The sequence below is a fragment of the Bos taurus genome, chromosome 25 (assembly GCF_002263795.3).
Source record: "Bos taurus isolate L1 Dominette 01449 registration number 42190680 breed Hereford chromosome 25, ARS-UCD2.0, whole genome shotgun sequence".
In the NCBI taxonomy this organism is placed as follows: Eukaryota; Metazoa; Chordata; class Mammalia; order Artiodactyla; family Bovidae; genus Bos; species Bos taurus.
This window is the reverse complement of record NC_037352.1, coordinates 34,187,131-34,213,390: the sequence shown is the minus strand read 5'-3', so window position 1 is coordinate 34,213,390 and position 26,260 is coordinate 34,187,131. Positions and strand designations below refer to the sequence as shown.

The window sequence follows — 26,260 nt, the reverse complement described above, 5'->3', positions numbered from 1 at the left end:
ACTGCCGGGCAAATACAGAAAACAGAACTTTATTCCAAGGGCCAGAGGTTATTTAAAATTATTTACACTCATCGAAAATCACAGGGAGGGGCCAGGCCTCATCAGCTGAGAGGCGGACCCCTGTGTTCAGCCACTGAGGGTCCCGAGGCACTCACACACCTCAGCCTGTGACCCTCGGCCGTGCCCCCTGGGCTGACTGGAGGGCACGGCTTGGGCTGGGAGCAGCCTCTGTCCTGGGCCTGCCTCCGGGGCCACACCCGGCAGAGCCACCCAGGAGACCCAGCAGAAGGGAGTGAGGCGCGAGATTACATGATGGGGAGGAAAGTCTGTAGGGCATGAGCGGCGGAGCAGTGGGGCGGCCTAGCTCCATACGTCCAGGGAGTAGCGGCCCTTGGTCATCAGCTTCTTGACGTAGTCCACGGCCTGGGCGTGCTCCATGGCCCCCTGCTCGGCCACGATGTCGTAGAAGGTGTTCTGCACGTCCCTCGCCATGTTCCGAGCGTCCCTGTGCGCAGAAGGGAGGCGGCACTGGGGGAGGGCCCTCCACGGGCAGGCCAGCCCCCCACCCCGGCCTCTGCTGCACGCACCACCCCTCGTCTGCTCCACCCACCCCCCGCCCCACTCACACCCCCCACTCACCCCCCGCCTCTGCCCCCCTCACCCCCTCCTGCCCCACTCACCTCCCCTCCTGCCCCTCTCACCCCCCATCTCTGCCCCCCTCACCCCTCTTCTGCCCCCCATCACCCCCGGCCTCCCTCACCCCATGTCTCTGCCCCCCACCCCCTCCTGCCCCCCTCACTCACCTGCCCCCGTCACCCCCTCCTCTGACCCCTCACCCCCCCATCTGCCCCACTCACCCCCTCCTCTGCCCCACTCACCCCTCCTGCCCCCCCACCCCCTCCTCTGCCCCCTCACCCCCCATCCGCCCCACTCACCCCTCCTGCCCCCACCCCCTCCTCTGCCCCCTCACCCCCCCATCCGCCCCACTCACCCCCTCCTCTACCCCACTCACCCCTCCTGCCCCCCTCAGGCGCCCACCCCCCACTCACCCGCAAACGTAGATGTGGGCGCCCCCCTCGTGGATGAGTTTCCACAGGTGCTCCTTGTCCTTCTTGAGTAAGTGCTGCACGTATACCTGAGGGCGGGGGTGCCTGTGAGGGAGGCCGGTCGCCCCCTACACCCCACCACCCCAGGGCCTGCCCCCGGCCTCACCTTCTGCAGCTGCTCCCGAGAGAAGGCCACGTTGAGCTGGGTGAGGGCGCCGTCCTTGTGGAAACCGGCCAGCTCCTCGCGGTACAGGTAGTCCTCGTCAGAGCGCCGGCAGCCGTAGTAGAGCAGCGTCTCGCCCACCTCCTTGCCTGGGGCGAGGGTGGCCAGGTGAGTGAGGGACCCAGGCCCAGCCCCCTGCCCGGAGCCCGCCCGGGCCACACACTCACCCTGCTGCCTCAGCCACGCCCGCTCCTGGATGAAGCCTATGAAGGGGGCGACCCCAGTGCCAGGGCCCACCATGATAACGGGCGTGGTGGCCTTGAAGGGCAAGCGGAACTGGGACTTGCGCACGTACATGGGCACCAGGGCCCGGCCGCCGTTCTCCCCGGCCGGTTCCTTGGCCCGCAACCAGCTGGTGGCCACGCCCTTGTTGATGCGGCCCGTCTTGGTTTCGTACTCCACGGCCACGGCGCAGATGTGCACGGAGTTGGGGTGGACCTGGGGGTGTGCAGGGGTGAGCATGGCTGTGCCCGGGGTCCTTCCCTCCTGCCACCCACCCCGTCACGGGGTCCCTGCTCAGGGCCCCTTCCTGGCGGCCACCCTGACTGGCTCTTGGCACCAGGGCTGGAGGGCAGGGTGCGATCTTACGGTCCAGCCTTCTGGATACACAGCCCGGGAGTCTTGAGCAAAGTGCCCGCGGATGTGGGGCAGAGCTGGGGCTGCGGCCCAGGGACCTGGGGCTCTCTGAGGAGCCAACATTGTCTTCTCTACGGGGGCGGGCCCGGAGCCCCCACCTTGGAGGATGAGGCGATGGAGTAGTAGCGGGCCTGGAGACGAGGCAGCAGCTCGCACAGGTGGTCGATGGGGGGCCGCAGGGACGGGTAGTCCTGCAGGATGGCCAGGATGTGCCGCCGAGCCTCCAGCACCCACCTCAGGTATAGCTCCTGGGAACACAGACGTGGGTAAGACGGCAAGCGGACCAGGGGCCCAGGCAGCTCGGGGGATGGCCGGGCTGGGGGGCTGGCACTCTGGGTGCTCAGGCGCCGGGGGCAGGCCTACCTTGCCCTCGCCTGACGAGGAGGCCATCTTGCGCAGCTGCTCGTGCTCGGTGGGCTCCGAGGCGTACTGCGCCAGCTCGTAGAGCACGTTGGTGCGTGGCGGGTTGGTGATGTCCAGGTAGTAGGTGAGGGCCGTGCGGTAGGAGGTGGGGCAGGGGAAGGGGTGCTTCTTGTTGGACTCCTCTGCAAGGAGAGGGCAGCAGGGTTCAGGGTGAGGGGCCACCCCAGGGCTGGTGGGGTGCCACAGGGAAGGGGTGGGCCAAGCCTCGGTGGGCGGGAACCAAGACCAGCTCTCTTGGGGTCTTCCTTGGGTTTGGGGCAAGGCCTGAGGCGCCTGGCTGCTGGACAGCCAGTCTCATCAGAGGCAGGACGCTGCTGGGGGCGGCCTGTCACTGTCCCCATCCAGGACGGTCACTGCTCAGAGAGGGCGGCCAAGGGGGAGCCCCCCGGTGGGGCCTGCCTGCCTGCGGGCTGGACCTGATCCACCGTGGGGGCTCCAGGCTCTGATGGTGAGATGCCAATACCGGGCCTTCGGCTGTGATGACAGGGCCCCTCCAGCTCAGGTTTTATTCTTGGACACAAGCAGAGGCTGGTGCACGCCACACCCACATGCCAAGCTTTTGGGGTGGCATCTTGTACACTCAGGTGCTCTGCCAGCCCTTGCCGAGGGGCTTCCACTGCCACAGTCAACAGGCCGGCTTTCCTGACACCTTCCCACGGCCAGGCCGGAGCAGGGCTGGACCCAGGGGTGACTCCACCTCCTAGAGGCATGACCGCAGGGGTGTTGACTCCTGTGCACCAACGAGCCCCAGAGAAGCACAAGGCTGCCAAGCCACCCAGAGAGGAGAGGGCCTGGCCCAGGACGGCTCAGCCTTGAGGGCTGAGGGCCTAGCTTTGGGGGAAGGGTTGAACTCCTTACTGAAGCACGACCTACATACAGTGTACAAGTCACACGAGCAGAGCTTGATGGATTTTCGCGAACTGAACGCCATTGTGTACCCAGTGCCCACATCAAGCAGCAGGTGTTCCCCGCACCCAGGCATCCTCTTGTGTGGGCTCAGGAATGGGGGCTCAGGCCTCGCACCACAGGGCAGGTGTGGGCGCACCTTCTGAAGTCCCACTTCTGCCTCGCGTTCTGAGCCTCTGCAGCCCCCTCTCAGAGCAGCCCCTGGCAGAGAAGGGCCCTCACCACGGGAGCTCAGGCACTCCTGGGAGAGAGTGAGCCCTGACAACACCCCCACCGCCAGAGAGGTGCTGCTTCAGACGGCACAAGGCCTCCCCCGCCCCCACCAGTGAGAGAAGACCCGTCCACGGCCCACGGGCCAGCAGGTCCCCTGCCAGCAAGAGGAATTCCGCTGCAGACCAGCCCCCTTTCCTGTCCTCTCAAGGCCGACTCTGGAGCCTTGAGAGGTGAGGAGGAGCAGCCCAGGCTCGGGTCACCAAGGACACAGGTGGGCGAGTGGGACAGGGCCAGGCCGAGGTGGGCCCCAGGTTGGTGGACGGTGCGGGGCGCTGGGGGGCGGGGTCACAGTCAGCGGCTCAGGCCGGGGGTGCAGGCTGAGCACCCTCAGTGCACCTAGAGGCTGTCAGGATTGCTGCCTCGGACCCCTGTGCACAGGTGAGGAGACCCTGGAGCTGGAGGGGCCTGCGGTGGCTGGCTGTGGCTCTCTTCCCCACAGGACATGGGGCTGCATGGACAGCTGGGCCTGGCTCTGTCTTCAGGCCCCCATTCCCTCAAGGGGGTATGGCAGCAAGGGGATGGGGAGCCCCAAAAGGGAGCCTGCCAGACCCTACAGCTGCCTTCTCCCCCTGCCTCCCGGTTTGCTCTGCAACTTGCCCCTCGGGTCTTGGGTATGAGGGCTTCCAGGATACCAGGTTTTAGGTCTAAGCAGAAACTCAACCTCTGGGTCTTTCCAGGGGGCCCATTCCCACCAGCGCCCTCAGGCCCAGGTAGGGGGAGGCCTGGGACCCAGGACTCACCATCAAGGTTGTTCAGGGACATGATGATGTCCAAGTCGGCACCCAGGATCTCGCCAAGCTGGTTCACCAGGGCAGAGTCATTAGCCGGATAAACAGCCACATGGTCCCCAGACTCATACCTGGGGGTGATGCGAGGCTCAGGGGGAGGGTGAAGGGCAGCTCTGTGTGGGAACAGGAGGCCTGGGTGAAAGCTTTGGGGAAGGGCGTGGTGGCAGCTGGTACCTGATTTTGGAGTCCGAGATGTCTAATTCCAGGTGCATGAGGTGCCGCTCGGTTCCCTGGTTCAGCTTCCGGTTGGTGGTGACAACAGCCAGGAATGGGTTCTTGGCGTCGAAGGGGCTGGGTGGGGCGAGCAGTGCAATGACTGGCTAGGCCTCTGGTCTGAATCTCCACACCCACAAGGACCCTCCCGTCCACACAGAACACGGGGAACCTCAAAGCTGGCCTCCTGGGTCATGAGAAAACCTCTCCAGTGAGGTAAAGGGCTTTCCCGCCCCCGCCAGAGTGGTGCTCCCGGCACCCGCAAGGGGGCAGAGCCGGGTTATCAGCGTCCCTGTCTGCAGACACAGAAACTGAGGCTGGTCTGAAACCTGGGGGACCCTCCGCACCTGGTACCCACTGGTGGGCAGAGCACAGGAGGGCCTGGCCCAAGAAGGTGGTTCCGTAAGACAGAGGAAGGGCCTGGGTCCTGAGTGACTAGCCAGGGCTGCACAGGACAGGCTTTCCCACCGGGAAGTCACTGAAATGTGCTGTCGGCCGCAACCGCAGTGGCTGCCTAGAGTGGGGCTGCTGGAGGGTCAAGGAGGACCTTCCTGGGCGGCTCAAGGTGTCTGGGTGGGGCCCAGGTGCAAGTGAGGGGCCCCAGAGAGGAGCACTTAGGACAAAAAAGTCCAAATATGGAGGCAGATTTGAAGGAAATGAGCCCTCTGGCCAAAGTTCAGCCTAGACCCAGACCTGAACTCGCTACGTCCTGGTCCAGGAAGTGGTGGTCACCACCCCACTGGATATTTAACAGGCAAATGAAGTACAAACTGAGCAGGTGCCAGTCTCCCCGAGGCCACGCTCTGGACCAAAGGACCACCGAGAGGGGAGGGGTCCCCAGGGCCCTGGGCTCAGAGCAGCCTCCCCTCTCTCTGCTCCGGGCCTTGTGCCCTCCTCTGGGGCGGATATGGACATGTGTGTGGCCCTGGCCAGGCCCCTTCCCAATGGAGGGAACGAGGAAGCCCATGGGATGGGGCCCGGCAGGAAAGGCCTTGTGGAGACATACAGGATGGCCAGCCACCTGGGCCCCAGCCACGCTCTCGACTCACGGTTTCTGGTTCTCGTAGCTCTTCAGGCGGCCCATCTCGCCCGTGTACACCTTGGCCATGTCCATGTCTGTGTGGACCATGAGTTCGTACTGGCGAATGCTGGAAGGGGGAGACCCAGGGTGAAGCTGAGGGCTGGGAGGGTCCCCAGGAGGGAGTGAGGCTGTGAGACCATGGGGCACGCCTGAGGGATGCGGGGCCAGGCATGACCCACGAGGAAGGAGATGTGTGAGTGTGGGGCAGGCAGGAGAGGTGAGGCAGCCGGGCTAGTAGGCCCGAGGAGGCCGGGAAGCCCACCCTGACCCTTGCGTGCGGGTCCCCTTCCACACCCCGACTGAGCCTCCCCCAGCCCCACTGCGCCCACCGGGCCGGTGCCCCACCCACGGCCCCAGCTGTATGCACTCACCTGGACTCCTCTCCAGTGGCTTCCACCCCGAAGTGCTCGCACACGGCTGGCCAGAACTGCTCTCGCCATGTGATGAAGTCCTCCTCCAGGCTGTGGACCAGAGGGGATGAACCCGGGGCCAGATGGGGCTGCCAGGCCAGGCTTAGACCCTCTGTCCCCTGGCTCCCCCTCAAGCTCGAGGGTTCATTTCACACCAGCCCGCCCAGTGATGTAACCCAGGGCATCAGGAAGCGTCCAGAGGGTCTGCAGTAACCACGGGCAGCCCTGTCTGAGCTGGGTGAGCTGGGAGGGTGTGGACAAGCAAAGAAGGCGGGCCTGGTGATGGGGGCTGGCCTTCCCTCTCCGTGGTGAGGCAGGTCACAGGGGTGCGCAGACACTAAGGCTCTGCCCTGCCCTCCTGAGCCCCGGCCAGCCTGAATCTGGGGCTCCTGACACTCGACAGCCTGGGTGGGGTTGAGGGTGGGGCTCGGGGTGGGGGGGCACTCACTTCCCGTCATCGTCGCCCAGCCCCAGATCAAAGATTCGCTGGGCCCCGAGCTGTTCCAGCCGCTTGTCCACGTACTTGCCCATGGCGTTGAAATGCTCGTATGTCTTGTTCCCAAGGGCAAACACCTGTGTGGATGAGGGGCCAGGGTCAGCAGGTCCTCATACGGGGAGGCCCCGGAGCGGATTTGTTTCATGGACCCACAGCTCAGGCTCCTCCATGACCACTTGGCCTGGACCCTGGCAGCTGCAGGGTGTTCACCCCACCCGATCCCTTGCCCGGCCGAATCCTGGTCAGCCCACTCCTCCTTTCTTGCCTTTTGTCTCTAGAAGCTAATGCCCCTGGGCACGGTGGGGCTGGGACACGGGAAAAGGGCTCTTAGTGCCGGGCTGGGCGGGAGAGGGTCACCACGTGAGCCCTTCCCGGGATTCCCACCTACAAGCTCCCTGCCAGGCCTGGGCTCTGCAGATCGAGGTGAGAACTGGAGGTGTCCTCTTGGACACGAGCTTCTGGAGGTCGCACGAGCCCACACGGGTGACTCACCGCGTACTTGACCCCAGAGAGGTCCACGTCCGTCTCCTGGAGCCAGTCGTAGAAGTCCTGGGCATTGTCGGTGGGGTCCCCCTCGCCGTAGGTGGCCATGCAGAATATGGCCAAGGCTTTCTCAATCTCTGGTAGGCTGCTCAGGTCGGCCTGGGGGAACAAAGACAGGGCCAGGCCAAGTGACCATGACTAAGCTGGCTCCCAAATGCAGACGGGTGAGTCCTGGGCTCAGATGAACGGAGTGCATCTCAAGAGTGAAGAGACAGCAGGCCCAGAAGAGCACGGCGAGGGCCTGGGTGTGGACAGCAGCAGCTGGGTTCCGGGCCAGGAGTGGGCACGTGGAACATGTTGCCACCTCTGGGGCACCTCAGCACCGTACGGAGTCCCGGGGGGCCTGAGTTCATGTGATTCCTAACCAACTGTCTGTCAACTCGAAACCCAGGTCCTAAGACAGAGGGATAGTGGTGCCATCCCCAAGACTGAAGGGGGCATGTGTGTGGAGTAGGCGGGGGCTGGTTTGGTTAAGGTGAAGGAGGGGCACAGGTGGGAAGCAGCTGGCACTCGGAAGACAGGGCTTCTCAGGGGAAGTTCATTCATCACATTGGAGCCCACGTGATGACTGGCAATGACCCTGTGGGGAGAAGCAGGAAGGCGCTCCCTGGGGCGTCTTCCCAGGACTAGCTGCTTTGTCAGCCCCGCCTCTCCTGGGGCCTAAGGACCACTCCCCTTTCTCTGCCCACCGTGTCCCCTGGGGCCAACGGCATGGCCATCCCAGTGAGCAGACTGCTGGATGTTTCCTGCAGTCTGGAGAGCTACAACCGGGGAAGGAGCCAGTGCTGGGAGGAGCGTGAGCAGGGTGAGTTGGCCCCCACGGCCTCAGAGACAGGCTGGGTGTGGCTGGGGCCAGGAGGTGGGGACTAAGTCCTGCAGACAGCGCTGTGTGGGCCCAAAGGAGCCACGTGCCGAGGACAGCTGAAGGAGGAGACGGGGGAGGGGGGATCCTATAGCCCCAAATGGGGGCTTTCCCCTCAATCCCCGGGCTCTCCTGGGCCCTCCCCAAGCCCAGACACATGAGTTTACAGCCTCCATGCAAAGCTGAGCTGCACGGTTCCTAGAGATGGCTCGTCCAATACCCTCACCTCTCCCTGTAGACGAGGCCCCTCAGTGAGGGGCTGGGCCAGGTCCCCCAGGCAGTCGGGGGAGCAGGGTTAGAGTCCAGAACCCGCCCCCCCGGCTCCTGAGTCCGGCTCCCCCGACACTGCAGTCCAGGAGAGGGGGGTTGAGGAAACACAAGAGACAGTTCCTCTCCTGACCTACTGAGACCCTGTCATCTTTTAAGCCACACCCAATGCACGAGGTGCCCGGGTCCCTTCTGTGGGCACCTGCCCAGCGCTCAAAGAGCCTGCAGCGTGGAGAGCCGGGCAGGCAGCGCACATGCACACACCTGGGCCAGGGGTTCTTTATGTCCGGAGGCCGCCTGGCTGCTGGGACAAATGACAAGAGGTGCCCAATCCCGACTGTCCCTTTGCCTAACTCTGCCCTCGTGTCTCCACGATCCAGATACGCCTGCCTTAACACCCTGGACCGCACTGCGCGGGAGGAAGGGGCCGGGGCGTGGCGGGCACTCACCAGGTCATACTCCTCGGGGTCAGCTGCCATGCCCCGCATCCCATAGCGGTGGGCGTCCTTGGACAGGCGGTTGGCAAACTCCTCAGCAGTCCCCGTCTGGGAGCCGTAGAACACGATGATGTTCCTGCCCTAGGGATGGCCGGACATACGGGGGTCAGTGAGGGGCCAAGAGCCACAGGCTTCACCGGAGACTCAAGGTGACCACAGGGGCAGGCAGGTCCCTAAGGATATCCTCTTTCTTTCCTCCTTCAGGTCCTTTCTAAGTCACCTTGGGCCAGCATCTCACTACCACAGCCACTGCGGCGGGTGGGGTCAGAGGCCACCCAGCCGGCTCCAGCTGAAGCCACCAAGGTAATCCAATACACACAGCTGCTCAAAGATCTGTGGACAGATCTTTACATAACACTTGAAAACAGCAGAAATAAAGTTCAGTAAAAAACAAGAAAAAATACACTTATAGTGACCAAAGACTATGTATAGCTTAATCCAATTTTGTTACATATCCACCCGACATGTGTGTGCACAGTCTATACACATTCATGCAGAAAGGAAAAAGAACAGCATGAAATATACCAAGAGTCTCTAAGTGGGAAAATATGGGTGAGTTTTCCTGGATGTTTGCAAAAGTAATCACACATGCTTTATAAAAACCTAGACAGTGGAGGGAGGTACCCCATCTAGACTGGCCCACAGGCTCTGACTCCGCCCCCCTCCCACGGCACCCTCCGCAGCAGCTCTGGAAAAGCCCCAACTCCATCCCCCAGACGCCCTGCAGTCAGGGAGGCAGCAAACTGGTCCAGCCAATGGGATGCGCTCTGCAAGATGCGGAAGGTGGAAGCGAGGCACAGGCCACCTTCCGGTCGGTCCCTTTCTGCAGACCTCAGCAGCAGGCCTTCCAGCGGCCAAACTGCCTGGAGGGTCTCTGGTCTGGCATCGAGCCCTGACTGACAGGTGCAGGTGACAACAATAAAACGCAGGGGTTACAACTGCTGTGAAGTGCTCCCATACCTTTTTCATTTCCTGAATTTTCTTACAAATCATTTCCAAATCATTTAAAAATGTATTTTAAAATGATGCTTATGATACCAAGGAAAGGAAGGTAAACCTGATATAAAACAGTAGTTACGGTAGCATCAAAATATATAAAGAACCTAGAAATAAGCCAAACAAGAAACACGTAAGAAGCCACCGAGTGACAAGGGGCTTCCCAGGCGGCTCAGTGGCGAAGAATCCGCCTGCCAACGCAGAAGCTGCAGGAGGCTCAGCTGTGATCCCTGGGTTGGGAAGGTCCCCTGGAGAAGGGAATGTCTACCCACTCCAGTATTTGCCTGGGAAACCCCATGGACAGACAGCCTGGTGGGCTACAGTCCAGGGGGTCGCAGACGAGTCAGGTAGGACCTAGCGACTGAAGAGCAACAACAACTACTCAGTGGCGGAGGGCCCCGCTGAACGGAAAGACCTCTGCTGCTCACAGAGATTCGACAGCAGGATGCTGGGCCTCCACCCACGATACGGAAATAATGCGATCCTAATAAAAACTGCAACAGCTCTTTTTTTTCATCAACAACATGATCCTAAAAATCTTGTAGCAAAGTAAGTATGAACCCATTGCTGCAACCTCATTTGGCAGCAGAAAGGAAAGAAGTGCTGGCACTTGCTACAGCACAGGCGAACCCTGAAGACACGAAGCTCAGTGGGAGGGGCCACCAAGGGCCAGGTACTGCGTGCTCCACTCACGTGGAAGGCCCAGCACAGGCAGCTCCACAGAGACAGCAGATGAACGTGGCTCAGGGCTCAGGCTGGGGAAACTGGAGTGACTCCTGATAGTAAAGTGTTTCTTTTGGGTAAGATGAAAATGTTCTGAAATTGACTGTGGTGATGGTTTGTGCAACTGAGAATACACTAAAAAACCACTGGTGTGTAAGCTTTAAATTGGAGAACTGTATGGGGTATGAATTAAATCCCAATAAAACTGTTATCCAAAATAAGTGAATATACATGAAGTAAAAGCTAGGAAAGTGAAAAATAAGAGTGATGGGGAGAGGGAGGAAGTGCTTAGTGCTACAGATATTAAAACAAGTTATAACAGTATGATATTGTTTATATACAGACAGCTGGATCAAAGTATCAGAATAGGAAAATGTAGAAATAGACTCAAATACCAATGAAAATTACATTTATGACCAAACTAGTGGGGAAAAGATGGACTTCATTACATGGAATTTAGACAGCTGAGTAAAAACGTGTTGGACCCAAACCTTACATCTTACACCAGGATAAACTCCCAACAGATTGAATTTTAAATATGGAAAACAGAAATCATAAAGATACAAGAGAAAACATGGAAGAATTGTTATATCTCTTTAGAGTGGGGAAGCCTTTCACATGATGACTCAAAGTCCAGTAGTCATAGAAAAGTAAAACGGACTATGGAATTTTTAAAACAAACACACAGTAAGCTGAGTGACACACAAACTATCAACTGGGAAAAATATTTTTAAGTCATATCACAGACAAGGGGTTAACTTCCCTAATAATTTTAAGGAATTTCTTGAGAAAGATCAATCCCAACAGAAAAGTGGGCAAAAGAGCTGAACAAAGAATCTATTAAAAAAGAAAAAATAAAAGCCATCCCATGAGAATTTGCTTTAATTCATAGAAAAAATGCAAATTAGAACTGCAGAGATAAATCTTTTTTTTTAACCTAGAAAATGGGCAAAACCCCAAACTCTGGTAGTGGACTCTGTTGGCAAAGCTGTGGGGGAACAGACCTTCTCACACCTGCTAGTGACTGCCCTGGTGTGAACCCTGGGGGGTGGGGTGCAATTTGGCAGCTTCTATCACAAACACGTGTACCTTCTGATTCAACAATTCCGCATCCGGGACCGTATTTGCAAATATGCAAACTGATCTACATGGTCACAGTGGCTCTCTCTGTAAGAGCTAAACGAAAGTCATTCTGTCGTGTCCAACTCTTGGTGACCCTATGGACTATACCGTCCATGGAATTCTCCAGGCCCGAATACTGGAGAGGGTAGCCTTTCCCTTCTCCAGGGGATCTTCCCAACCCAGGGATTGAACCAAGTCTCCTGCATTGCGGGTGGATTCTTCACCAGCTGAGCCACAGGGGAAGCACAAGGGAAGTCACGAAGGAAGAGCTAAAGATGAGCAATATTCCAAACACCCATCAACAAGGCAGCGTCGAAGCAAATTATAGTACTTGTGGCCACGAGTGGAATCATTATGCAATTATAATAAAGGATGAGGGAGGTATCTCTGAATTGCTGTGAGGTAATCTCCAAGACATTAAGTGAGAGAAAAAAAAAGGTCTATAGCAGTGTATGTAATATGCCACTTTTTGTGTTTAAAAAGTAAAAATAAAAGTTTGTTTGTTTTCATTACACGCACAGAAAGAAGTTCTCAGAACGGTGACGGGTGACAGGGACAGGAGAGAAGTTTTCCACCTCAATAGTTTGTGTTTTGGATTTAACCACATGAATGAAGTACCATGTCATAAAATTTGATACTTAAATAAACAAAAACAAAGAGCAAGAACTGTAGCTGCGCTAGGACCACAGCCATGTGAGGTGGACATCTGCTTGTGGACACAGCCTGGTCTGGGAGGAAGGAGCCAGGCGGCATCTGAGACAGAGGGAGGGTCTGTTCCTAGAGTTTGGTTTGTTCAAGAAGTAAACATTCAACAAACAGAGTAAACTGTCCCGGCAACGGCAGAGCAGCCTCAAGGCTCTGGTTAGACTGGAATGTACACGCGTGGGAGCGGAGTCCGTTCCCACCCGCCCTCTCTCTTCCCGTCAAGCGAAGCTGGCCTTCTGCTGGCCATCTCCACCTGCCCACCAGGGCCGAGCACAGACAGAAAGAGAACTCACCGTCTTCTTCATCTTCTCCACGAAGCTTCTGTCTTTGACAGAGGAGGTCCTGAAAAATAAAAGTGTCTGATGGGCACGGGAGACACCATGGTGCCCACGCCATTAGCCGCCTCCAGTCCAGTGCCAGGCTGGAAGAGGGAGGACCCAGGCTCCCGGACCTGGTAGACCCAAATCTAACACCTCACAGGACCAGGGCTGACCCACTGGGTACAGGAGAGCATGAGAATGAAAGGTCAAGTTCACTCCCTGGGCCCCTACCAGCCCATGGTCCCCATGGCTTTGTCTCACCTCCAATTTCCACCTCTCAAGGCAACCAGGAGTCTCCCACATAAGATTCTGACCACGCTACTGCTGCACTCTAAAACCTTCCATGGCTCCCATGATCCACAGGCCAGAGGTACACAAGTCCCTTCAGGATCTGCCCTGGCCTTGCCTGCCAGCCCCCTCCCGAGGCCACCCCTCCGTGATGGTCCCTAGGATCCTGTCAACTCTACCGCCTTGTGTCTGGACATCAGGATGGCTGAAGACATACCCTGGGAGAGACCCACACCAGAGAAGCCATTCTAAAGAAAGAAATAGGGCCCTTCAATTCAGAATCCATCCTCCTCCACTGTCTAAATGATCAGCCACAATGACCAGCTGGGCATCTCCTAGTTCCTCCCTGCCCTCGGACCCACTGCCGCCTTGGCCTAGAGCGCCTTCCTTTAACCCTTTTCCCACAGACTCCTGCTTATCCCGAAAACACGAGGCCTAAGCTCCTGAGCACCTTGCCTGCCACTGACATGAGGCTGTCTGTTACCACCTTCAATGCGTCTTCACGCCTCTGTCCAAACCCTTCAGTGTGTTCTTGCTCAACCTGAGGGCTGGGTGTCACAACTGGGGGGAGCTGCCTGTGTATCTCTTTGCAATCAGCATGCGCACGATTGCACTTGGCACATGAAGCCTTATCAGCTTCTGGGATGGTCGGTCCTGAGTCCTCGCCCAGCAGGAGGTTGGCTGAGGTGGCCTCAGAGGCCTTTGGAGGCTCCCCGACCCACCTGAGGGTCTGACATCAGTGGAAAAGCTCTCCTCTCTCAAAGGACAGAGGCTTCCATACAAGCTTCAGCCAAGTGGACTTGAGTCCTCACTGAAGACAGGGACTAGGGCACACCCACCACCCACTGAGCACCCGGCTGCCTGTCCTCCACCTCCAGGTGATGTGGGCCAGCCAAGGGGGGGCAGGCATGAGACTACACAAGGTGGCCCCTACCTTCCCAGGGCCTGTCACCAGGCTCGGAAAATCAAAGAGGAAGAGGAGGGGCCACACCTCAGGAGCAGAGAGGTTCAGGGTCAAAGCCTGCTTCTTCTACTAAATAGGCCCCCGACTGGATAAGTCAGGCCTCTCAAGGCCTCGGACTCCTTGATTGAAAACCCTGCATCTCCACCTTTGCAGCCGCCCCAGTGGGGTGCTCCGCACTGGGAACTCGTCTAACTTTTAGGGATAAAGAGGGAAGGGGAAAGTATTTGGGTGGCTCTGTGATTTCAGCAGGGTGAGGTGTGAGAAGACCAAATTGATGGGGCATCCGCAGGCCACAGGCTCCAGAAGGAGCAGGCACTGTGCCCAGAGAGACAGGAAAAGCCTCGAGGAAGAGCTGGGCTCTGGTCTCAGGGAGGAAATGGCTCCTGCAAGGGAAAGCCGCGGCAGCTGAGGGGCTCCTGGATGAGGCCCAGGCAGCCGGCGGGGATGAGCTCTGGGGAGGAGGGCCAGGGAGGGGGGGCTCCCTATGCAGCTGCATGGAGAGGGTGTTCCAGGCTGGCAGGAAGGGGAAAGGGGGCCCTCTACGCAGGTCTGGTTGGGGGTGTCAGAGGGCAGGCACAAGGTGCTAAGGCCCCCCACCCCCAGGAACAGGGTGCTCCTGAGAAAGGCGTGCACTTCTGAAGGCCAGCACTGTCCTTAGCTTCAGCCCCTGGGGAAAGATCACACCCACAGAGCCACGAGCGGGACAGGAAACCCGAGGAGGAGGGGGAGACTCTGTCCGTGCCTCCAGTCACTGCCCGACACGGGGCAGGCTCCTCACGCTCCCACTGCTGATACCCGGCTGCCAGGCCCTGAGCAGGGCCACCCCTGGGTGCCCTTGCCTGGCTTCCCCGCTCCTGACCGCTGTGCACTGGGATTCGCACTCGGAACCCAATCTTTCCCAGGGTGAGGGATGGGTAGGGTGACTGCGGCCCTCCTGGTTTCTGGTCTAAACCCCTTTCTTCAGGAAGCAGAGACATGCAGCCTGCAAACCAGGACCTCGGGGGCCAGGGTGGCCGTGCCCTGGCGAGCCCCCAGGGGCTGCTCTTTAGGCCGTGCCCTCCTTGTGCCTCCAGACGTCCCTGCCCAGGAGCAAGTTCCCTCCACACCCCAGTGGGGGTGCCTGCGGGCATCCACACCATCTCCCTGGATGCTGTCTGGAACTGACCTCGGGATGGGCTCGTCCTGATGAGCTGAGTAGGTGCACCCCATGGCTTCTCATGCCCAGCTGCTCTGGACCGCGGGGGCCAGGCAGAATGCTGCGCCCCTGGATGCGTGCAGGGGGCCAGCAGCTAGCAGGTCGGGCTCCGTCCATTCTCTACCTGCGCTGGAGGTGGGCAGCCCGGCCCACGGACGCCGCACATCCTCCTGGACGCTCTGTTCTCTCCGGAGCCCCGCAGAGCCCCTGCCTGCCTCTGACCCCGGTGCCTGGGAGAGCAGCCGCATCTGGCGGCCCAGTGGGGAGGAACCGGGACTCCCGGCTGGAGCCTCCCATGAGCCCCTGCGTCTGGCACACACCCCTCCTCCTCCTGTATGGACCGAGGGAAGGAGGCAACCTCCCCAGCCCCGCCTGGAGTCTCCTTGGTAACTGTTTATAGCAGAGCCCTTTCTCCCCACAGCCTCCCCCTTTTCCACTTTAAGGAAAAAAAAAAAAAATGAAGTCGTGCAGGCTGAACAAAGCTCCTCTGGACCCTGGGAAGCGGTGGGGCAGGTTGCTATGGCAGGGCTGCATCCCTATAAAGGAGCCTGCTGCCGGCCTCCCTGGAATCCCGTTAAATTAGATCTGGCTCCCATCTCCCTCCCTACAAAAGAACTGCGGGGGACAGAGCCTACTACACTGGCTTCAGTCTCCTGGGGTAGACGGTCCATGAAACTAACACATCTTGGCCCCTCACTGCAGTGCGGGGAACGCCCAGCAGGGTGGGCTGAGATGGTTCCATGTGGGGAGCCCCCCTTTGAAGGCACCCAAGTAAACAGCCATCAGGAGAGGCCGCGGCTGGCCCAGGCGCAGAGCTGAGACCACACGGCTCCAGAGTACAAACGGTTCCAATTAGGTTCCCCTCCCCCAAACTGGGAGCAGAAGTGCCTCTGGTTTCTGAGGTCAACTACAGCGGGGGTGGTGGGGGGGACTGTATCGGCCCGAAGGAGGGTGGACAAGAACACTGAGTCACTTGGACCGAGACAAACCACAAGGGCTGGCGTGATTCATTCTCTTTCCAGTCCCAGGCCATGCTCAGAAGGCTTTGTAAAATTTAATTTTCAGCAAAGCGGAACTGACTTCTTCTGAGACTTTCCCTTGCTCCCGGCAACACGTGGGACAGCTGCTTTTGAGTGGCTCCCTTCAGAGCCTTGTGGGTGGCGACAAGTTCTCCAGGCCCCAGGGCGGCAGGCGGGGAAAAGGGCCGAGAGCTGGGTGACATCGATGGTGGTAGAGCGGGTGGTAGAAGGGGGCAGACCCACCAGAGCCTCGTGGCGGAAACCTCGTGGCTAGTGGTTGGGAAAAGCTGCCTGGGGTGAAAACAAAGTGGCTCCCTGGAGCTTGAGAAACAGCAGCTTTCTCCACCACCCGGGCCCAGAGTGGGAACTGCCGTGGGCAGAAAGCGGTGAGGCAGGTGGGAGCATGCAGCAGTGTGGGAGGCCAGGGGTCAGAGACAAGAAAGGGGGGGACCCCTGCGTACAGAGTGCTCCTGTTCACTTCCTTTTCTACTTCAGGTAATTGCCCCGCCCACCCCCACCGGGAAGGTGGAAAGGATTCTGCCCCATTTGACTTTGGAGGGGAGTGAAGCTTGGGGCTGAAGCAGTAACTTCAGCTCCAGGAAAGCCCAGAGGCACCCTCCCACTCCCCAGCAGGGCAGGCTGAGGGTCTGCTCCCCACCCGCCCCCAGCAGAGCAAGGCTGCATCTCCCTGGTCACCCCGTTGGTCAGGACACAGGACACGGCGGTCCCCCTTCCCAGGGATTCCTCCCTGTCACTGAGGGTACTCTGAGCCTCAGGGGGAGTGATGTTCCCCTGGTGGACACCATGGGCCCTGGTCAGCAGGACACCTCCTGATGACCGTCCTCCAATCTGTGTGGGGCCCAGACGCAAACCGTAGCTCTCGGGGCTGCCCTGGCACCAGCCCTCCCCTCGGCTCCCCACGAGGGTCAGACAAAAACCCCAAGGCCCTGCGGGTCCCTCCCCAGCCTCAGCTCTCCTATCTTGGCTCCCTTCACGACCCCCGACTCCCTTGGTGACTTACACCCAGGCCCTGTCAGGATACACCTTCCCCAGAGCAGGCCCTGTTCTCCTGGTCCCGGCGTCAGTACACGCGGCCCTCTCCCAGCTTCCTACTCAGCCTCCAGACTCAGCCTGGGGGGTGCCTCCCTCCTGACACCCGCCAGTGGCACCTTGGCTGTCTGAGCCTTGTCCACTGTACCACCCTCGTGCGTCCCACCTGCACATGAGGCCCTGAGGATGCCCCGTGTCCCTACGCCCTGGCCCCTGGCCCCCAGAGATGAAGCCACTGGCACCGAGAGCCCAGAGGATGCCAAGTGAGGTCAGAAGGGCCACTGACACTTGGCCCTGCATCGCTTCCCAGACAGGCCACGTCTGAGCTTTGGGGCACTGGTTAGAATGGCAAAACCTCCCCAGTCCCATCAAGGGACAGGAGCGGTCCCTCGTGGTCAGGTGGCAGCAGAAAACCCTCAGCTCCGAGTACAGGGGCAGCGTGAATGTCCTGAGCCCACGTCCTCGCCGTGTCCACCACAGATGCAGGCGGTTTCGGGCACGGTCCACCCTCCATGGCCTTTCCTCATGCTTTGCTCTTTGTAAAATCCGTTTGCGTTTCCACTGTCAGAGCCAAGGACCCCTGTCTAGGAAAGGTGGCCCTGAGCTGGGTGTGCAAAGAGCCAGCACCAGGACAGCACTCGGGAGACAGAGAATGGTCAGAGATGGTGCTGGTGGCCTCGACTCCTGGTCTTCCTGGCCTTTCTGCTGAGAGCGAGCCGTCAAACAAAGGTCATGGAGGAAAATGAGCTTCTTTGTGGCTTTTCAGAAGCAACCCCCAGTGGGATGCAGTCGGTAAAATCTAGACCGTGGGAAACTTGGGGAAACAAATGATCTGGTTTCTTCAACAAAAAATGCTGTGAGGGAGTCACAGGGGTGGAATGAAGCCTTCGGACCGAAAGAGATCTGTCACTGTGTGATGGGGAAGCAGCCAGGCACGAGAGGCCACAGCCCCAGTGAGCATGACTTGCCAGAAAAGGCGAAAGTGCGGGACAGAAGTAAGACCAGCAGTTGCCAGGGGTGGGGGCTGGGGAGTGCCAACTGTGAAGGGGCCTGTGGGGGGTGCCTTCTGGGGTGCGGAATGTCCTTGGTTATCTTGACCGTAGCGCTGGTTACGCAACTGCACACACCTGTCAGGACTCATCAAACTGTGCACTTCAAAAAGGGGAATGTGCATGGCAGAAACCAGCATGATATTGCAAAGCAATTATCCTCCAATTCAAAATAATTTTTTAAAAAAGGAGAATTTGGGGGGTTTCCCGGGTGGTCCAGTGGCTAAGACTCTGTGCTCCCAATGAGGGGGCCTGGGTTCGATCCCTGGTCAGGGAACTAGATCCCACATGCTGTAACTAAGACTCAATGCAACCAAATAAAATAAATGAAATATATTTAAAAAAATTAAAAAAAAAAGGAGACTTTTACTGCATGTAGACCTGACCCCTCCAAAAGAGAGGTTGAGAAGATTGAGTAATCAATTGTGATGTATGGCTTTAGATCCTGAATCTTTAAAAAAAAAAGGTTTAAAAAAAATGGCTTGGTCACTCAAGGAACTATGAACAATGCCGGCCGAGTATCCACTGATACTGACACATATTGTGGACTTGAAGGGGTGGGAGGGAGGCGGTGTGTTAGGTTTAGAAAGGGGAAGTCCTCGAATGTGAGAGAACTGGAATATTCTGCTAGTGCAGGTTTCCGTATAGTTTCACAGGAGATATTTCCAGTTTCCTATGAAAGCATGTGATTTCTTTATTCATCATTCATATGAGTTACAGGACTAATGATGAAATCATACGCCAGCTTTAAGGTAATCTGGCAAGAGTGGGGAATGGCCCGGAGTGGCGAGCTGAAATGGTGGCGGGGGCCTGGGTGCCCCCCATGCTTCGGTGTTTGCTTGCAACGTTCTGTAAGAAGCAGCTTTGTTTCTCCTGAAAGCACTCTTAGGCCCCACAAGAGGAGCAGGCTGCAGGGGTGAGGGCTTCCCAAGGCTGTGAGCAGAGCCGAGGGGGAGCACGGCCGGGGCTGGCTGGGGGCGCAGGCTGCCGTTCGGACCCCCTCGACACGGGCGGCCCTGCTCAGCCCCAGCCCCTGCTGGCCGCGGTCACGGTGGGCTCACAGCGTGGCCGGGTCCTCTGGGATGCTTTTTTTTTTTTTCCCCTTTTTCAAAAAAGGTTATATAGAAGTGAGTTTTAAGTGAAACTGCTAGGGCTTTCAATGTTGTAAATTAAAAAAAAAAAAAAGTAACGTAAGCCACACCCAGCCTGTGAGCCAGTTTGCTCGAGAGGCAGACACACGTGCAGATTTTAGCATTTACTAAGTCAACGGCCTTTCTCTGAGTATCTTCACTCTGACAGGCCGGGGGCTGGGCTGGAGACCCAGACAAAGGACAGGATGGGAACAGGACACTATCTCTGCACCATGGAAGGAGGAAAGAAACAAATTCCCACCCAATAGGAAGGGGCTGTATTATACGTGCAAGCAAAGTGCATGTGGGCACAGAGGGGCCCTGAGCTCCAGACCCCACTCTGGGGTCCCCCACACTGGGAGTTGCCCTGGCCCCACGAGCTCTGCCCAGAGGTACAAGCTGAGCGAAGGGGGAGGAGTGAGAGGGAGTGGAGATGAAAGCGGAATTATTACTATGAGGATGCGCTGCTTGTAACTGCTCTCTATTACAAGTCTTTAATTGCTATCGTAAACTGTTCGAAACACCTCCCCAAGGGGATAAAACCATGTTTCCGGATTAGAAGGCTCAAGGCTCAATACTGGAAGATGCCAATTAATTGAGAGATTCCATCCAATCCCAGCAGGTTTTTTTTTTTTCATTTGTTAGTACTCTTGCCTGGAAAATCCCATGGACGGAGGAACCTGGTGTGCTGCAGTCCACGGGGTTGCTAAGAGTTGGACACGACTGAGCGACTTCACTTTCACTTTTCACTTTCATGCATTGGAGAAGGAAATGGCAACCCACTCCAGTGGTCTTGCCTGGAGAATCCCAGGGACGGGGGAGCCTGGTGGGCTACCGTCTATGGGGTCACACAGAGTCGGACATGACTAAAGTGATTTAGCAGCAGCAGCAGCAGCAGCAGACATTGACAAACTGACTCTGAAAGTTACATGGAGTCGAGTCCCTGCAAGTCCAGTGGTTGGGACTCTGTGCTTTCATTGCTGGGGTCTGGGTCTGATCCCCGATTGGGGAACTAAGATCCCACAAGCTGAGCTTTGGCCAAGTTAAAAAAAAAAAGTTACTTGGAAATGCCAAGGGCCCCCAAAAGCCAACAGAATCTTAAAAGAACAAAGCTGGAGGACTTGGACTACCAGATACCAAGTCAACAGTTACTATAAAATCACAGAAAACAGAACAGTGTGGTACTGGGGAGAGGACAGAAAACAGACCAATGGAACAAGGAGTCTAGAAGTCAACCCCCATCTCTCTGGCCCCCCGAATCACATCCACAGTGATGACACTTTAGTGCAGTGAGAAAAGAATGACCTTTTCTATTGTAACAAATGGTGCTGAACTGAATACATGGATATCCGTAAAGGAAAAAATCAATCTCAAAGGGCCCTGACAATTGGCTGATACCAATCAATTTTAGCTGGATGGCAGATCTAAGATAAAAACTACAAGAGTGAAGCTTTCAGAAGAAAATACAAAAGATAAGCTCCATGACCACAAGATAAGGCTTCTTCAACTGGACACCAGAGCATTAGCCATAAATGTGAAGGCCAACCAAAAGTTCACGATTGGACCCGTTTAAGAACTTCTGGTCACAAAAAGACAGATACTGTTCAGAGAGTTAAAGGCAAGTTACAAAAAGATCCTGAAGATATGTAGATATCTAACGAAGGACTCGGATCTAGAATACATGAAGAACTGTGACAAATGAAGAAGGTTAATAACCTGGCAAGAAAAAAATGGCCAAAGTCTTGAATGACCTTCACAAAAGATACCTCAGTGGCCAGTAAACATGAAAAATCACTGAAATGTGATTAAAACAGGTACCACCACACGCCCATTAGAATGGCTAAAATTTTATTCTGTTTTTTTTTTTTCATTAAAAAATTGTTTTTTGCCCATATATGCAGCTTGTGGGGTCTTAGTTCACTGTAGTGCTGGTGGTGGTTTAGTGGCTCAGTTGTGTCCGACTCTTTGCGACCCCGTGGACTGTAGCCCACCAGGCTCCTCTGTCCACGGGATTCTCCAGGCAAGGATACTGCAGTGGGTTGCCATTTCCTTCTCCAGGGGACCTTCCTGACCCAGGGATCAAACTTGGGTCTCCTGCATTGCAGGCAGATACTTCACAATCCACGCCAGAAACCCCTTAGTTCGCTGACCAGGGATCAAACCCAGGCACTGATAGTGAAAGCAACAGGTCCTAAAAACTGGACCACCCGGGAACTCCCTAGAAAGGCTAAAATTTTTTAACTGATAAAAGTAAGTGTTGGTGAGGATGGGCAGCAACTGAACCCCTGCATGCTGGGGGCAGGGCTGGGAGCTGGTACTTGCAGGCTGGGAAACTGGCCGTATCTAACAGAGGCACATGTGAGCCTTCCCTCTGACCCCAACTCCACGTCCACCACACACCCAGCAGAGCGACGTCCACACGGGAACCATGTCCACTTGTACAGGTGTTCCCTGCAGAGCCGCTGGTAACAATGCCTGAGGCTTGAAGCAATCTAAAGGGCCTTGGTGACGGGAGTGAATAAGTCATGGTTTATCCCACAACTGAACGCCATGTAATGATAACGAAAGAACTATCACTATACATGATGTGGAGAAACCTCAGGAAAAATGGCCAAACGCTACACATCCCGAGACACAGACACTTGTCACGAGAAGTCAGGAGAGTGGGCGACCTGGGGGTGGTGAGACTGGTGGGGGGAGTTTCTTACATGATTATGTCCCTTTTGTGAAAAATGATCAGACCATGTGCTTAAGATCTGTGTACTTTTATGTCTGCATGTTATGCATTTCAATAAACAGCTTATGAAAAATACCATGGAGGCCTTCTAGAACTGACCTTTCTTTGAAGCCCTCCCTGGGCACCTGAGGTTCTGAAGCCCAATCCAGCCTTGTGATGAGGGCCCCCCCGAGGCCAGCACGCCTGGGAGATTCACCTGCCGACATGGGGGCTCCTTGGGGATCGCGTGCACCCCGAAGTCCGGGGTCAGGGGGCTGCGGACGTGCATCCTGTGCTTGCTGTCAGACACAGCCGCTCCCACTGGCCTGGTTTTTAAAAAATATCCATGCTCAAAGGTCTGGACTCACTATCCCAGGTGGTGAAGGCCTGAAAAGGCCTTAAAAGACCAACTGGAAGCCACTGGGAATCAGTGAGGACTCTGGATCCAGCTGTGGGCTACAGACAGTCCCCACACCGCTGGCTCTCCACGGGCCTGGCGGTGAGGGAGGCCGAGCTGTGGCTGGAGCCGCCTGCGCTCACCGGAAGCACGAGAGAGCAGGGGCAGCATGGAGGGATTTGCACAGGGCCAGCTGCGTGGCCCAGGCACATCAGCAAAGCGGCCTCTCTGAGTCTCAGCTCTCTCACCTTTACACTGGGATATTACCCACATCTTAAGAGACAGAAGGCAGCCTGGCAAAGCGGGGAAAACGGGGCTGTGCAGTCTGTAGATCTGGGTTCAAAAGAAAAACCAGCTCTGCTTGTAAGTTAGGTGACCTCAGGCACACTCAGTCACTAACACCTCAGCTTCCTTCTCTGCCAAACAGGGTAATGATGGTGTTCTGGAAGGTTCCTGTAAGACTGGAGATGGTATTAATGATGAGGGCTCTTCAAGCACCAGGAGCTGGGTAAAGAGCTCTATGACGGAGCATGTCGGTTAATTTTTACAGCCCTATGAGGTCAGTTCTACTGTTATCTCTGATTTATAATTAAAGACACAAACTTCAAAAGATTAAGTGAGGGCAAATGTCACAAGACTAATACAGGGTGGGGTGGGGTCAGGACTCAAACCTTCGTAACCAACATCAGGGCCCAGACCCTAACCACTGCTCGACGACAGCTTCTCTTACAGTGTACAACGCAGGACCCTGGCCACAAGATATTCAGCGTGATACCATGAGGGACGAGAAGGGGACTGAAATATGGAGGGTGAAAATTTTAGGATTATAAAGAGGGAAATAGAGTTTCAGCACTCTGGCAAAGAGAAACCATTTGAATCTGTGAATCTGTAAAGTCTAGGACTTCTGTTTCAAGTCCATCTAGTGACCCCAGGGACCCTGGTAACACAAGAATGGTGGCTCCAGGCTCTCTCATGGCACAGCCTCCCTCAGGGGTAGGGGTTGGGACATGCCTGCATCTTACAGATGAGCAGACGCAGGGCCCCTTTAAACTGGGACCTGGGCACTGGTCCTCTTGAGTGCCATACCTTTTCACCAAGAACACTTTGCCACACCACGAATGTACCTGTCCAGTTCCAGGGGTACAGGCTGGCCTCCGCTCGCCTGCCAGCCTCCCCTCGCCTGCCAGCCTCCCCGCCCCGCTCTGGCCTTCTGCTGGCAAAGCCCCTGAAGTCTTGGAATGTGGCCCCTTTCCTGCAGCACACCTTTCTGACCTCTCCAAGAGAGGATGCCTCAGTAGAGACCCCAGAGCCTGTGTCTCCCGCCTGCTCACCTCTCCCTCCATCATGAGCGATGAGGCCACCCACTCTGTTGAGCTGAAAGTGTTTCAGAAACAATTTTTTAAAGTACCTTTCCAAGTCATGACTTGTTAGCTTCTTTAACATAAAGGCCATTCTTGCATACCTGCGGCGTCCAGCGTAGTGCTCGGTACGAAACACTTTGGGACACAAACACCTAAGCAGCTGCCGAGTGGCAGGACTAGAGCTAGTTGATGTTACAGACGTCACCCACAAGAGCCCTGTGAGGGCGGGGTCACTGCATTTAGGGTTAGTGACCTCCGGGGAGGGGAGCGGGCCTGGAGGCTACATTAATGCCCAACAGTCAATGATTAAATCAATATGCACACACAATGAAACCTCTACAAAAACCCAAAAGGATGGGGTTTGGACAGTCCTGGAGCTGCTGACGACACAGAGGGATTGGGCAGGTGGCAGCCCAGAGAGGCAGGGGAGCCCTGGGCCCCTTCCCCACACCTTGCCCTATGCCTCTCTTCCATCTGGCTATTTCTTTTATTCTTACTAAATCACACTAAGCAGGTGATCTAGTAAGAAAGGTGTTTTCCTGAGTTCTGTGTACCCCTCTAGCGAATTAATCAAACCCAAGCAGAGGGTTATGGGAACCTCTGACCCAGGTAGTTGCTGGCACCCGGACTTGTTGATCATTGTCTGAGGGGGGCAGGGCGCGGGCCTCTGGGGCTGAACCTGTAACCTGGGGGAGCTGATGCTAACTTCAGGAGACAGTGTCACACCCAGCTGGGGTCCAGAGAGATGGAGAACTGCTTGCTCAAAGGAGCGTTCAGTCTGAGCACTGACAGTAGAGGAGGAAAAAATAGCTTTTCTCTTACTTTGTCACCAACCCTTGACCGCAACCAATCTCTAAGCTCCAGGCTCCTCTCTTCATTTAAAAAGAGAAAGGAAATATCCTCCAATTAAAATAAATAAATTTTTAAAATAAAATAAAAAGAGAAATGAGCAGCTGTTAGGTGAATAGGATATGTTAAGGCAGCGTCAAACTGCAACTCTCTCCTTGTCGACAATGAAAAGGATTCGAGGGAATCCCAAAAGGACCCGTTACCTTGTGCCCTGGCCCTGAGGAGGGTGCCTCGGTGAGCCCGTGCATTTACGAAAGGCACGGTCAGGGCCTGGAGTGAGGCATTAACTGGGAGCCTTGTGCTGAGGCCCCTGCATGCCAGAGCATCATGCTGCCTGTCGGCGTACGGCGACTTCTGCTCTGACTGGTTCCTGCGACGCCTGAATACGAGACAGGCATCAAAGGACCTTGACCGACGTGAGGGGCAGCACAAACAGAAGCACTTATGAAGCTAGACCAGAAGCAGAGCCCACCAATCAGGCAAAACCCAAGACGCTACGAGGGGCCCTGCCCCTCTCAGCTGGCTTGCTCCTGCCTGAGCACTGCCGGGAGGACAGCAGAGACGTGCTCCGGGGGGGACCCTGAGTGTTGTCACTTACGTGGTCTGAATCTTGGTGAACTCGGGGACTTCTTCTTTTTTCTTCCTGAAGAGGAACCAGTATGTCATGACACCCACGATGAGAGAAAACAGGATCACGTCCGTCGTGCTGAAAAGGGACACTTCTTCAGCCACCATCTCAGACGTGGTGGTGCCGGCATCCATGTTGGAGTCTGCCATGTTCATCAGGAATCTGTCCAGACAAAGAACGACAGAAGTCAGCAGGGGCCGCCTGGGGCCTGCTGGGGAGCCCCCTGAAGGCTTCGGTCTGGGCTGCACACCCCAAGGGATGCAGCAACAGGCAGAGCCCCGGGACCAGAACCGAGCGAGCATGCGGCCGGCGTGGTGCCTGCTCAGCCCCAGGTGCACCTGGGCACAGGCTGGAACCAGGACCGGGCCTCCAGTGCCCTGAGGAGGAGCCACGGGTTCCCCACACCAGCCTGCTTCAGCCCCACAAGGACACAGCGGGGCGCAGCTTCCCTTTCCCCGGCAGGCCCGGGATGCCCCGAACCAGCACGCTCCACAGGTCTTCAGGGACTGGCCCTTGGACAGCTCCATGGAAATAACCTCTGAGCCCTTGGGATGTGCCGCCTAATAAGAATGTCTCTGCATACCCGAGACCTTGGGTCACCCAGATGGTTTATGCTAATGCTGCAGCGTAGGGGAACACCTGGGGCTCTGAGTCACATCGTACTGCTGGGACCTCTGGGGCTCTGGAGACTCAAGAGGTGAGCTCAGACATGGGGGTGCCCCGGGCCTTCAAGACTGATTCTCAGTAGGGAACCCTGGACGCCACAGCTAGAGGGGGCCTCGCCGGCTGGCAGCACCTAAGACACGTGGCCGCACGTGGCTGCTGGTGGAGAACATGGTGTGACTCCCCCGGAGGACAGCCCGCCCGCAGGCAGAGCACACCTGGAAGCTTCTGCCCGCTCCTGCTGGACTGTCCTTTCGCGTCTCCCTCTGCTGCTTTCAGGCTGTCTCCCTCAGCCGTAATCAACTATGACTGGGAGTAAAGCAGCTTTGCCAACTTCTGTGAGTCCTGCTGCATCACTGAGCCAGACGGTGGTCTTGGGGGAACCCCCCCCCACACACACCAATTGGCTTAGTTCCCAGAT

The 26,260-nt window shown here is 56.9% G+C and overlaps 1 protein-coding gene across 1 annotated transcript; it reads right to left on the bottom strand.

The window, feature by feature from the left end:
- Positions 1–13: 13 nt before the first annotated feature.
- POR (cytochrome p450 oxidoreductase) lies at positions 14–25,338 on the bottom strand (the record flags this gene model as incomplete). The annotated part of the gene is given in 15 exon segments (NM_001035390.1): positions 14–505; positions 1,050–1,135; positions 1,213–1,358; positions 1,437–1,707; positions 2,004–2,153; positions 2,269–2,450; positions 4,248–4,366; positions 4,470–4,586; positions 5,558–5,656; positions 5,961–6,050; positions 6,448–6,572; positions 6,988–7,137; positions 8,617–8,745; positions 12,504–12,552; positions 25,147–25,338. Coding segments are annotated over 15 exon segments (2,043 nt in total). The 3' UTR covers positions 14–360.
- Positions 25,339–26,260: the final 922 nt, after the last annotated feature.